This window comes from Mustela nivalis (genome assembly GCF_964662115.1).
Source record: "Mustela nivalis genome assembly, chromosome: 19".
In the NCBI taxonomy this organism is placed as follows: Eukaryota; Metazoa; Chordata; class Mammalia; order Carnivora; family Mustelidae; genus Mustela; species Mustela nivalis.
In genome coordinates, this window is record NC_139038.1 from 24,471,640 (window position 1) to 24,483,951 (window position 12,312).

At 44.3% G+C, this 12,312-nt stretch overlaps 1 protein-coding gene across 2 annotated transcripts in view; it reads left to right on the forward strand.

The window, feature by feature from the left end:
- PDILT (protein disulfide isomerase like, testis expressed) overlaps positions 1-11,761 on the forward strand; it is a 40,549-nt gene extending 28,788 nt beyond the window's left edge. Inside the window, exons 6-12 of one of the 2 annotated variants that reach the window (XM_082714857.1) lie at positions 222-332; positions 415-540; positions 3,083-3,280; positions 5,728-5,848; positions 8,345-8,523; positions 9,903-9,998; positions 11,425-11,761. In XM_082714857.1, coding sequence (XP_082570983.1) covers positions 222-332; positions 415-540; positions 3,083-3,280; positions 5,728-5,848; positions 8,345-8,523; positions 9,903-9,998; positions 11,425-11,658 — 1,065 coding nt within the window. In that variant the 3' untranslated portion in view covers positions 11,659-11,761. The remainder of the gene's footprint in view (positions 1-221; positions 333-414; positions 541-3,082; positions 3,281-5,727; positions 5,849-8,344; positions 8,524-9,902; positions 9,999-11,424) is intronic. The other variant, XM_082714858.1, reaches the window with a different exon arrangement.
- The last annotated feature ends 551 nt before the right edge of the window (positions 11,762-12,312 follow it).

Below are 12,312 nucleotides of genomic sequence, written 5' to 3' on the forward strand. Positions count from 1 at the left end.
GCTTTATAGACTGGAGATTTTCAAAGCTGCCACAGGCCCATCTTTCACTTACATGCTAATCCGCCCAGCCATTCATATTTACCAAGTACCTACATTACAGATTAGGCTTGTCACTATGGTCTTCTCCTTTTGTCCATGGGGAAAACTGTGCTATTTGTATCTATAAAGTGTCTACATTATGGAAGCTATTGTCCTCCAATGCTTTTCTCCTTCTGTCCAAGGGAAAAATTGTGAAACGCGAGGAGCTTATTAATGACATTACCAACAAACATGTCCTCAATCAAGTCATAAAAGGGCACCTCACCGATTTTGTTATTGAATACAACACTGAGGTCAGTGAGCCAAAGGGTCCCTGGGAGAAGGGAAGGTAGGGCAGCTGTGTGCATGGATGACCCAAATCCCTGGTAATTTCAGAGCAAGGACCTGATTTATGAATTGCACATCCTGAATCACATGCTGCTCTTCGCCTCCAAAAGCTGGGAATCATTTGGTTTGATAATGCAGCATTATAAATTGGCATCGAAGGAATTTACAAACAAGGTTTGTGGAAAGTGCTACTGCCCTTGTTGGATGGGTATCCAGGACACTAATGTTGTTTGCTGCCCTGGTGATTGTAAATTAAACCCAGGGTGATTTGCATGTTCATTTGCATAAATTCCCTTATTTGCATATTGATGTTACATATTATCTCCTACTTAATTTTAAACCAGCTTCCTCCTCCTTCCTGCCCAGCATCTCTTCCTTTCTTGCCATACCTATGCTGTCCCTTCCCTCATCTTTTTGAGAAGTCTACTATGGGAACATGATGGTTTGGCTGCTTTTTTGATGAAAGATGCTCCAGCACGAGTGAAGGGCTGCCTTGTGGGTGGTCTTCCGCCTGGAAGTGAGGGGGAGGAGAAACCACCCCTGTCTGAGGTCAGGGAATATGAACAGCCTGCAGGTGTGAAGTGGCACGGATTGATACGTAACTGCTGAGACTCAAGGCTTTAGCATCGCACAGACCTGATTTCAAACTCTTTTCTTCTTGGGAGAGATTTTGTTCATGATTGTCTTAGCCTCTGAGTTTCAATCACTTTATGTAAAATGGAGAACTTCTTGGAAGAATTAGAGGTGTCACAGGCAAAGCAATGAGCAAATGTGCAGTGAGCGGCGCCATTATTGCTCTCATCACTGTTAGAAACAAATCTGTTTTTCTCAAGTGCCATACCTATGTGTCCCACCACCTGGACTGTGGGGGCAATTTGCTTCATTTTTTATTTTTTATGAGAAGTACAGTAATGGCAGATTATTTTCCTTTTGATGAAAATTACTCTAAAACTCAAATGAAACCATTAAAAACTTTGAAACCCAAAATGAACACTCAGTAAAGCCACTAGGGTGCATATTTAATGTTCGTGCTATAAACCACCACACTATTCTCCAGGGAGTTTGTTCCAGTTACATAAATAGTTCTTGTAGATAGAACTTCCTGGTTTATTCAATTTTAAATTTTTGGTGTGATTCAGCTGATCACAATCTGACTGCTTCCTTCTATATCTCTTACATTGTAAGAGTCAATACATAGCCATATTTCTCCCAGATTTATTTTTTTATTTAACTCTTTAATCTCTGGAGTTTTTTTTTATCATATATTGGGAGATAAGGTTCTAAGATGGCCTTTACCCCAGCTATCTAGCTTCCTGAATGCCATTTGATTGTGATCCATTTTAGAGCCAAAGATAAATGGATGAACATTATTCATACAGGCCATTCCCCTATATCTTACCTTGTTCATGGCTAGTCAATATTTGTTGAAAATATTCAAGGATTTTTTTTTTCCCCCAAGGATGGTTCTAACGCGTTGCTTTGTTTTCCACTCCCCAGCAGAGGGAAGCCTGTTAGGCACATAGTAGGGCCCTTCATATTTTGATAGATGAATGACCTGAGGGTATCAGTGTTTGCTGTGGCTTTCCTGCTTTGCCTCTTACTTCTTCTCTGCAACAAGTGTCATCTTTTAAAAATTATCGTAGCACTTTCTGGCTCTCACTATTCTTTAGTGACCTTCTATCTTACTCAGATAAAAGCCAGCCTCCTTACTAGACCTCTGATCTCATCTCTGACACATCTCTAACTTTGTCTCCCTTGACTCTCCCCTCATGGTGCTAAAGCCACACTGGTCTTTCCATTCCATTCAGGAATATTCTAAGCTCCCTGACCCTAGGCCTTTGCACTGATAGTTTCCACTGCCTGATTCAATGTTCCCCTGACTTGTTAACTGATCACCCAGGTCCCAGCTAAAACGTCACCACCTCAGATACTCCTGACCCTCCTACGTAACACTGGGCTCTAACCTCATTGCACCTGTATGGTCATTCTCTATCACGGGGCTCTGTTTTACTGTCTAATTAACACTCACTGCTATCTGAATTTATTAATTTGTTTACTCCTTTGTTGTGTGTCTTTTCCACTAGAACATAAACTCCATGAGGGCAGATCTTATCTGCCTTGGGCAGTTTGTATCGCCAGTGCTTCGCAAAATGCCCAGCGGGTACTCTGCGGAATACTTGTTAAATGGCGAGTGAATGAAGTCATGAATTTCCTTGAGCGAAGAATAATCTAGAATAATAATGAGTTGACACATATTGAGCATTTTTACTTCCCAGTATCAAACCAGGCTTTTATTGTCCTGTTTAATTCTCTCGGTGACCCCATAAGGTGGGTGCTCTTATAATCACCACCATATGGGTCAGGAAACAAGCACAGAGAGGGTCAGTTACTGTTTTGTCCAAGGATCTGGATGAAAGCTTAGGACCTCCTGACTTCCTGTGGTTGTGTGGATGGGACCCTGCACAAGGATGGTGAAACCCCAGGCTGGAGGCTGACCTCTGACTGTGCCCTAGGGCACAGAGCTGCCCCTGCCCAATAGAAAGTTGTTCTGTCTTTCAGATAGAAATAGCCATAGACCCTGCTATTTGCATTCCCTTAGGGCTCGGCCAAGGTTTCCCAAATTTCTTGCAGTAAGGGATTCCTTAGCTAATTTCAATCTTTACCCTTTTCATGGCCTCCAATCCCAGAGAGACTCAGGTTTTATTTGATTTGGCAGATCCTTTTCATCCTTGTGAATGCAGATGAACCCAGAAACGGACATATCTTGAAATACTTCAGGATCACAGAGGTTAATATTCCATGTGTACAAATCCTAAACTTAAGCTCTGACGCAAGGTACAAAATGCCTTCTGAGGAGATAACCTATGAAAATCTCAAGAAATTTGGCCACAGCTTCCTGAATAGAAATGCCAAGGTAAGTTTGCTTTTGGACAAGGTTTACTCAGAACCTCAAAACTGCGTAACTTTGCTGGCTTTGGTTATCTGAATGGGGAGGCAGAATCTCGTGGTTCAAAGTGGGGAAACAGCCATATCTCTCCATCTCCAATCTTTTCACCTTTGACCTGTCCTGACTCTATAATTCCATCATTTAACAATTCCACCAATACTTTTTTATTTTGAACGGCATTTCAGAATTGAAATGCAGGAGCTCCCAGGGCCAATATTCTCTGAAAGGAGACACTTTTCTTTCTTTCATACTCTCTTGTGAAAGATTTAAGGATAGATGGATTTTATCGGAGAGGAGATAGAGTGGGGATATATTAAGCAATCAGGATTTAGCCTCAAAGATTTTATGTGCCTCTTATTGGGAGGCTAGAAAGGAGCCTGTTTTGGTAAAAGGAAGGAGAGTCTGTAGCAGGACCAGACGTAACACAGTATCTCCTGCTGTTTATGTAGCATTTGCAATGTCCCCCAGCCACCCTGCGGAATTAGGGGACTGTATTTTTTATTTTCCAAATGGGACCACTTTTGAGATTAATGGGTGGGGGTGTGCATTCTTTAAAAGTATTCTGGAACAACAAGAATAAATTGGAACTTTCCAGGCAAACCAGAATGATTGGTCAGCTCCCCTCTGAGGATTCCCATTACCTTCTGTCCATTCCTGCACAGACACGCCTTCTCAAGAGAAAGCCATTTTTTTTTCTCTGATGCACATCATCATCACAAGCCAAGTGGTGAGGCTGGTATTTTCCATGTCATTTCTCCTCCTCCTACCTTCAAAACCCCAGACCCTATGCATTTGGACTTTGGATCCCCTGCTCCCTCCCTCCATTGCTGTCCTCTGATCATGTCCCTTTCGCTATCGGGAGACTTAAGCCCCTCATTGCAGACTTGCCCTCCATCCCTTCTCTGCCATCATTTCCAGAGACGCCAGCATCCAGAACCCTGCTCTGTCTCTCTCTCTCTCCTTTCATAACGGGTATGTCCAAGCCACCCGAGCCACCTGCTCTTGGGGCCACACACTACAGATGGCAGTCCCTCTGAAAATGTGATTTCAAGCTCCCCATCCTCTTAATTTCTTTTTCTAATATCCACATTGCTACAATTCTTTACCTTTCTCATGGGCTCCAATCTCCTGATCTCCTTTCACAAACTCTTTTCTGCCTTCCTTCATGAACTTGGATTCCATGGTTCATAGCTCTGCTGATGATTCCCTTAACTTCTTTATCCCTTTATTCCTTAATCTACCTTCTACTTCTTTATACCCTGTAGAATTTACAAGGCAAAATCACAACTCTGGTCGAACCCACTTAACGTCCCTACTCCTTCCAGGCCAAGGCTAGAGAAAAAGACCACCACGATGAGGCAGGCCTCATGAAATCACAAATCTCCCAGGGGCTCTTTGAAATGTCCTGACCTCTCTATATAAATTTCTCTTAGTGTGTTCATTCTCTGAATCTGAGTGTCTCTGTCCTCATACCCTATTCCTACTTCCAGTCTCAGCTGAGTAAAAGACCATGTATCATCATGACAGGGGCCCCTCATTTTCCATCACCACATCTACAAACCTACCCAGAGCTCTACCCATTCTCTCTCCCTTCCCACTAGTTTACCTCAGGAGGTGTCTGTCTCCTCCTCAAGGGCCAACACATACTCCCATGCTCTTGAAATAGAGATGAGCACCTTTCACATGACACGAGATGTCAATGCCTGATCTGGCTCACTTCTAATTTTCATCTTTTTCATCATTTCCCATCAACCATGCCCAGCCTCCACCCTCCTTTATGCTCCCTCAAAATGAATCCTGAAGTCATTTCTAGAGGCTGCTATGGGGATGAGGGAATTACTGCAAATCTGAGTTAATGGGAAAGGAGAACAGAGAGCAGGAATGAGGAGTGGGGAAGACCCTCCAGGCAGAGCTATGGCATAAACAAAGGCCTGAGGTAGAAGCCTAGCCCTTTGGGGAAATAGAAGATCAGTACAGTTGAAGATACCAAGGAAAGAATGGTAATGAACTTGATGAGACTGGTAGGAGCCAAAGTGTGATAAAGGTCTTACAGGTCATGTAAATTATCTTGCGTTTGATTCTTGAAGTAATTGGGAACAGCTAAATTTTGGGGGGAGGGAGGGACAAACTAGTTAAGATGTTGAAGATGTGAACCCCACTCTCATCTAAGAACCTCAAGAATCATGTATTTGGAATGCTAGAATTCATCCAAGCTTGAAGCCTTGCCTCTTCCCAACCCTCTGATCTCTCAGTCTTCCCTGAATAATTCAGGCTGGACATCAAGCACTTCAAACTCTTTCCCAAAGTAGTTGTAAGAACAAGAGAAAACTTTTCATTGTTTCCCGTCAGGGCAGGGAGCCCCAACTGCCAACCCCTTTCTGGAGACTGTTAGACCTCTCAAATTTGCTTCCTAGAAACATCAATCCAGTGAAGACATTCCAAAATATTGGGACCAGGGGCCAGTTAAGCAGCTCGTTGGGAAGAACTTCAACGTAGTGGTCTTTGACAAGGAAAGGGATGTATTTGTGATGTTCTGTAAGTATCTCTGCAGAAGTCATAGAAGACATGGCCCAGACATTACCTTTCAAGTGTTGCTCCTGAATTCTGGGGCCCCAAATCTCCAAAATCTATCAAGACCATGCCAAGGATGGTCTTCAAACATCTAAAGGGATTGGATCAAGGTGCTATCAGCTACAATTCAATTCTCCCTGAAAATCCAATTCTTGGAACATATGGAATACCTTCCATATAATCCAGTCCTGTGGCTTCTATAGCAATAATAATGCTGATGGCTAACACTGATTCAATGCTATGGTATACCAGGCCTCTTGCTGAGCCATTCTATACTTTATCTCATTTAATCCTCACAATATACTTTTTTTTTAATAACTTTTTTTAAAAGATCTTATTTATTTATTTGACAGAGGGAGAAAGAGCACAAGAAAGCAGAGAGGCAGGCAGAGGTGAGGGTGGGGAGCTGCTCCCCACTGAGTAGGGAGCCCGATGTGGGACTCGATCCCAAGACCCTGGGATCGTGACCTGAGCCAAAGGCAGTCACTTAACCAACTAAGCCACCCAGGCGCCCCTCATAACATACTTCTGAAAGTAACTACTATTATTGCTACCACTTTGCACAGGACTAAACAGAGTCTCAGGGAGGTGAAAAAACTTCCAAAGTCAGGCAAGGAGTAAGTGCTGGAACTGGAATTGGAAGTCTGGACAGCCTGACCCCAGTGCCTTGGCTGGTCATTGCTGGACAGAATAGCAATTCTGGCTTTATGTAACTTGTCAAATGGCCCATATTGAACCTACCTGAGTTGGTGTGGCCAAACTGAAGACTCAAATCATGCAAGTTAAGAGCTTAGCAGTGTCTGGCATATTCCAAGTACTTGATAAATGACAGTTCTTATTATTCCTATTGCTGTAATTACTTTCAGTGCTTGCCTAAGGACTACTGCCCTTTCTCTGTTGTTTCTGATTTGCACATGAGAGCAAGAGCCAGGGACCTCTCTCCCACCCTGAGACACAGAGAAGGATGACACTGAAGTTATTCAGAAATCTCTTGTATTTTACCATCTATGGAGCACCCACAATGAGCCAGGCATGAGTTGGCTGTATACATGTGCTCTTATTTCCTCCTCAAAACAAGCCTCCAAGGAAGGTCCAGGAGATTTCCCCATGATACAAATCAAAGAACTTAGCCTCAGAAAGATTAATTACCTCAAGTCCCGCAGTAAATAACTTGGAAGGCAAAAACTTCCAATCAAGCTCTGATGCCATTCCTTCCTGAGGGCTGCATTGCATCATGCATGCCTTTAAAAAACTCACTGAAATGGACTCTCATCCACAGGGTGAGGTGTTTAAGGGCCATATGATGGAATAACCATGATCTATTGCCTTTAAGTGCAATAGATAAGAGGCGGGGCCACTTTTCTATACTTAACTGACACAGAGCTAAGAGAATGCCTATTTGGTTCTGGTAAAAGGCAAAAGCAGCCTCATTTTCTTGAAAGCAGACCTGTCAGATTGGCCCCCTGGGGCTTCGAACATTATCTCCCTACCCCCCTCCAACTCCAAACCAGGCCCATCCGGCTCCAGGGGAGCTGCGGGGAGAACAGATGATCATGGAGGCACTTGGTTTGTAAATGGAGGGATGATTATCCAAATGCAGGGTGTTGGGGCCCTTGAGGCCACCCCTCCCACAGAGTCAGAAAACTTTAAGGGGTTGATAAGCAGGGAAGGTTAGAGCTCGTCCCTGATTTTCTTCAGAGGGCCTGATTCAAAGCTAAAAGAATGGTCCCTAAGGACTAAAAGGCAGGGTGGTAGAATGGTCACAAGTCAAAGCAGCCTGACTTCAAATTCCACTTCCTCAGCTTAATTATCTGAGTGACCTTGGGCTGTGAGCTTAACCTCTGCTAGAAAACTCTTGTGTGTGCATGCTCTCCCTCTCTCTCTCTCACACACACACACAATTTCTGGTAGAACATGAGGAATCATCTAGCGTATTCTTTTTCCTTCAACTGGAGTAGAAAGCCATTTTTTTTGTTTTTTAAAGACTTTTTTTTTTTTTTGACAGACAGATCACAAGTAGGCAGAGAGGCAGGCAGAGAGGCGGGGGCAAGCAGGCTCCCCGCTGCACAGAGAGCCTGACGTGGGGCTCGATCCCAGGACCCTGAGATCATGACCCGGGCCGAAGGCAGAGGCCTAACCCACTGAGCCACCCAGGTGCCCCTGGAGTGGAAAGCTATGTTAAAAAATATATATATATATATTAGAAGAAAATGTCCTAGCCTGCTAAAAATATTAGTGTCTGGGTAGAGGGGACTAGATTAATTTTTTTCTAATTGATTTAATAATGACCAGGTACTGAGGCTGAAATGTAAAATAAGTAATATAGTATTCAAAGAAGGAAGAAATGTAATTTGCAGAAATAACAGGACCATTAGTAGAACACAGTGACAGTATTTCTGGGGTAGCACTGGCTTTCAGTCTTTATTAGTGTGAGCTTACATAACAGCCCTTCTCTTCCAGATGCACCCTGGTCAGATAAGTGTAAGGCACTGTTCCCAGTGTTGGAGGAGTTGGGCAGAAAGTATCAAAACCACTCGACAGTCACCATTGCCAAGATGGACATCACAGCAAATGACATTCAGCTGATGTACCTGGACCGGTACCCCTTCTTCAGGCTCTTCCCCATCGACTCTCAACAAGTGAGGGGCTCTTGGGACCTACATACCAGGAAATATCGTTATGCTATTATCATGGACCCAGTGTCTCCTGATCTCCAGCTCTGCCTTCTACCAAATCAGCTTCATTCTCGGCTCCAGCCCCCCTTATCCTCTCATGTTCAATTTGAAGCGTGCTCTCCATGAGCTTCCCCCAAAGTCCCAAGACTTGCAGAATGGGGTCCCACTTGGGTCAGCTGCTCTTCTCTGACCTAGTCATTATTGTCAGGAAGATGTGGTTCCCTCTGATATTGGGGCTGAGCTCTACCCAGACTATTTGGAATAAGGTGGGGGGGGGATCTCCATGTGAATTTTTGAGGTGGGGTGCTACGAAAAGAGGGAAGACCCACATGATAGAAAAATAGGTCAATGTCTTTTACACACCAGTGTCACAATCACCAAGCATCGCCAGTGCCATGGAACATACTCTCTGTGCTGCTCTGGCATGTGGGGAAGGGTGTCCATCAAAGCACTGCAAGCAAAGGTTCCTGCCCCAACAGAACAGACAGAGTGGAGAGAACAGAACAGAACAGACAGAGTGGGAGAGAAGTCATGATGCGGGCCCACCTCTACTTGCAACTGGAATTGAAGGGGACAGATTCTGGAGGGCAGATATTCCATGCAGACATGGGATTTTAAAGAATGCTGAAGATTTAAATCAGATTAGTGGAGGGGTGTGAACTATAGGCAGAATTGCAACAGGCATGAGAAGGTGGGCAAAAGGGTGGCCACAGTGTTGTGAAGAAGAGGCCATCCTTCCGGTACAGAACGTGCACATGGGAGAGTCGTGGAAAATGAGGCTGGGTTGAGAGGGTGCAGCTGTCACAGATATTCCATTATCTGAAGAGTGTAGACAACTAGTGGGCAGTAAGCAGCTTCAGAATCTTAAAGACTGAAAGACTAAAGGGAACTAGGGATGGCTGAGCAATGATCATGTATCAGATGCTTTGTAAAATAATAACTAGTCTTTTTTAATGATAACAGTAAAAATAATTATATACAGCACTCACTGTGAGTCAGGCACTGTTTTAAGTGCTTTTCATATAGTAGCTCATTAAATTCTCACAATAACGTATGTCATAGGTAATGTTATCATCTGTACATTTTAGATACCAAAACTGGGTCATAGGTTACACAGGGTTTGAGCCCTGACAGTGTGGCTCTGAAGTCCCTGAGCCAATGACGGAGGAATTTTTATTACCCTTATCTTAGAGCCATAGTAACGGAGGCTCAGAGAGGCTAAGGAACCTGCTCACTGTACTCAGGTTGTTAGGAATTTGACCCTGGATTTATCCTACATAGCAATCCCTGAATACCTTGCAGGAAGAGGCTACTGTTGTGACCTTCTTCTGTTTTCTTTCTAGGCTGTACTGTACACAGGAGAACATACCCTGAGGGGCTTTTCTGACTTCCTGGAAAGTCAAATCAAGACAAGGATCGAGGATGAGGAGGAGGAGGAGGTAAGGCAAAAACGGCAATACCCAGGATCCTTCTGTTCCACACAAGAACTCATCAAGAACTCAATTAACTAGGGAAGAATGTGTCAAGAGTCCAATAATCTTGTGCTCTCTGGAGATCACTGACTACAGGTGAACAACCACCTATTCTAAATGATTTAATTTCCAGGGCACTTACTGCAAGGAAGCAGAAACAGCAGACTTTAGAAACAGAAGGAAAGGCTGTGAGGTCTCCTAAGGCTGCTTCCCTGGGTCCACTGTTCCTGAGTTGGTAACCAGATGTCTTGACAGGATCCAGCTCTTTGGCATTATTTTCCTGATGGCTGGATAACCATCCCCATCCTCTCAGAATCCCCAATCCCATCCAGGCCTCAGTGAGGCCATCTGCAAGAAGGTGCCATCTATACTAGCTAGAACTCTTGGGGCGCCTGGGTGGCTCAGTGGGTTAAGCCGCTGCCTTCGGCTCAGGTCCTGATCTCAGGGTCCTGGGATCGAGTCCCGCATCGGGCTCTCTGCTCGGCGGGGAGCCTGCTTCCCTCTCTCTCTCTCTCTCTCTGCCTGCCTCTCCATCTACTTGTGACTTCTCTCTGTCAAATAAATAAATAAAATCTTTAAAAAAAAAAAAAAAAAAGAACTCTTTCAGTTGCAAATGTCAGAAACATTACTCTTTGGTTTAATCAACAATGGGAACTTAATCCATATAACTGGTAAGAACATCAGGCACAGGTGGATCCAGGGGCTCAAACTCATTTTCTGTCTCCCTATCTCTGCTTTCCTCTATGTTGGCTTTATTCTTAAACAGTCACTTCCCCATGGAGGGTCAAAGATGGCCTCACAGCTTTAAGCTAATATCCTTCCAGCTTAGAAAACAAACACCTGGGGTGCCTGGGTGGGTCAGTCAGTTAAGCCTCTGCCTTCTGTCTGGGTAATGATCCCGGGGTCCTGGGATGGAGCACTGCTTTGGGCTCCATGCTCATCGGAGAGCTTGCTTCTCCCCCTGCTTTTGTGTGGTGGTCTCTCTCTCTCTACAAAAGAGAAGAGAAGAGAAGAGAAGAGAAGAGAAGAGAAGAGAAGAGAAGAGAAGAGAAGAGAAGAGAAGGCATCTATTTCTTCATAGTCCTAGCAAATGTCCTGGCTACGGATTTCATGAAAGGCCTGGGTCATACGTCCAGCCCTGGAGCTAGACCTGGGGCACCCACACTTGTGGCCTGCAAGTGGAGAAACGGGGCTCTCCAAAGGCCCTATTTCTAGAGGGTTCCCATGGCTGGGAATTTCCTCACCTGAGCCAAATGGGCCTTTGATCCTCAAGTATGTGTCTCTGGGTATTTCCCAAAAAAGAAGGCCTGGTAATTACAATCACAATTATCACATATTTCTTGCCTCTTTATTTCTTTATCCTATGTCTTTCCTTCTTTCTTTCTTTGAATAGCTGTTGTCTGTTGAACAAAGTGAAGTGACTGAAGAGGAGGCATTAGCTGAGGAAAAGAAGGTACCTTTTATCAAGGAAGAGTTACCTGACCAGAAGTTGCCCGAGCTGGAGAATGTGACAGTGCTATTAGAGCCAGCTGGACAGAAGGAAACAGCTGAGGAGGAGGAGAAGGTGGCTAAGCCAAAGGGACCTCCAAAACAAGAGAAGAAACCAAAAGTGAAGGAAGAACTATAGCTTCTTCAAAGCCCAGAGCCATTTTCTAAGGGGAATCTACTCCAAAAAAATTATATATCATTGGGGTGGGTGGAAGCTGGATGATTAAAAACTCCTGAATGTCTTTGGCCCTGTTCTACTCATTGCTTCTTTTTCCTGGTTGGGGCTGCCTTAGAAGAGCTGTTTGGTCTGAAATTCGTACAGGGTTGCGAGCAAAGCCGTAACTGCAACAATTAATGATTATTTACAACATGCTGCTCAGTCATGCAATTCTCACATCACTTTCATTATCCCCATTTTAAATATGGGGAAACTGAGGCAAAACGACATTAGGCAACTAGTGAGGAACACACAGTTAGGAAGCCCTTGAGATATAATCGCAGGCACACTCACTCCAGAGACTGCATTTAACCACTATGCACACACTACCTCCACTAGGTTGGAGTCCCCAGGGTGGGGACTGATTTCTTTATGCTTCATTTTGACACAGTAAGAAAGAGATCCAGCCCCAAACAACTCCCCAGTCTTCTATATCTCAATGACTCACTCTTAAGCACCAAACTAGCATAATGCTCAAGTCCCTTCCTTCACTACCCTAAAGGAAACCCCACCAATTGGTGACTCCACCCACTTGCACTGGCTCCACCCCCTTCCATCCAGCGACACACCCCCTTA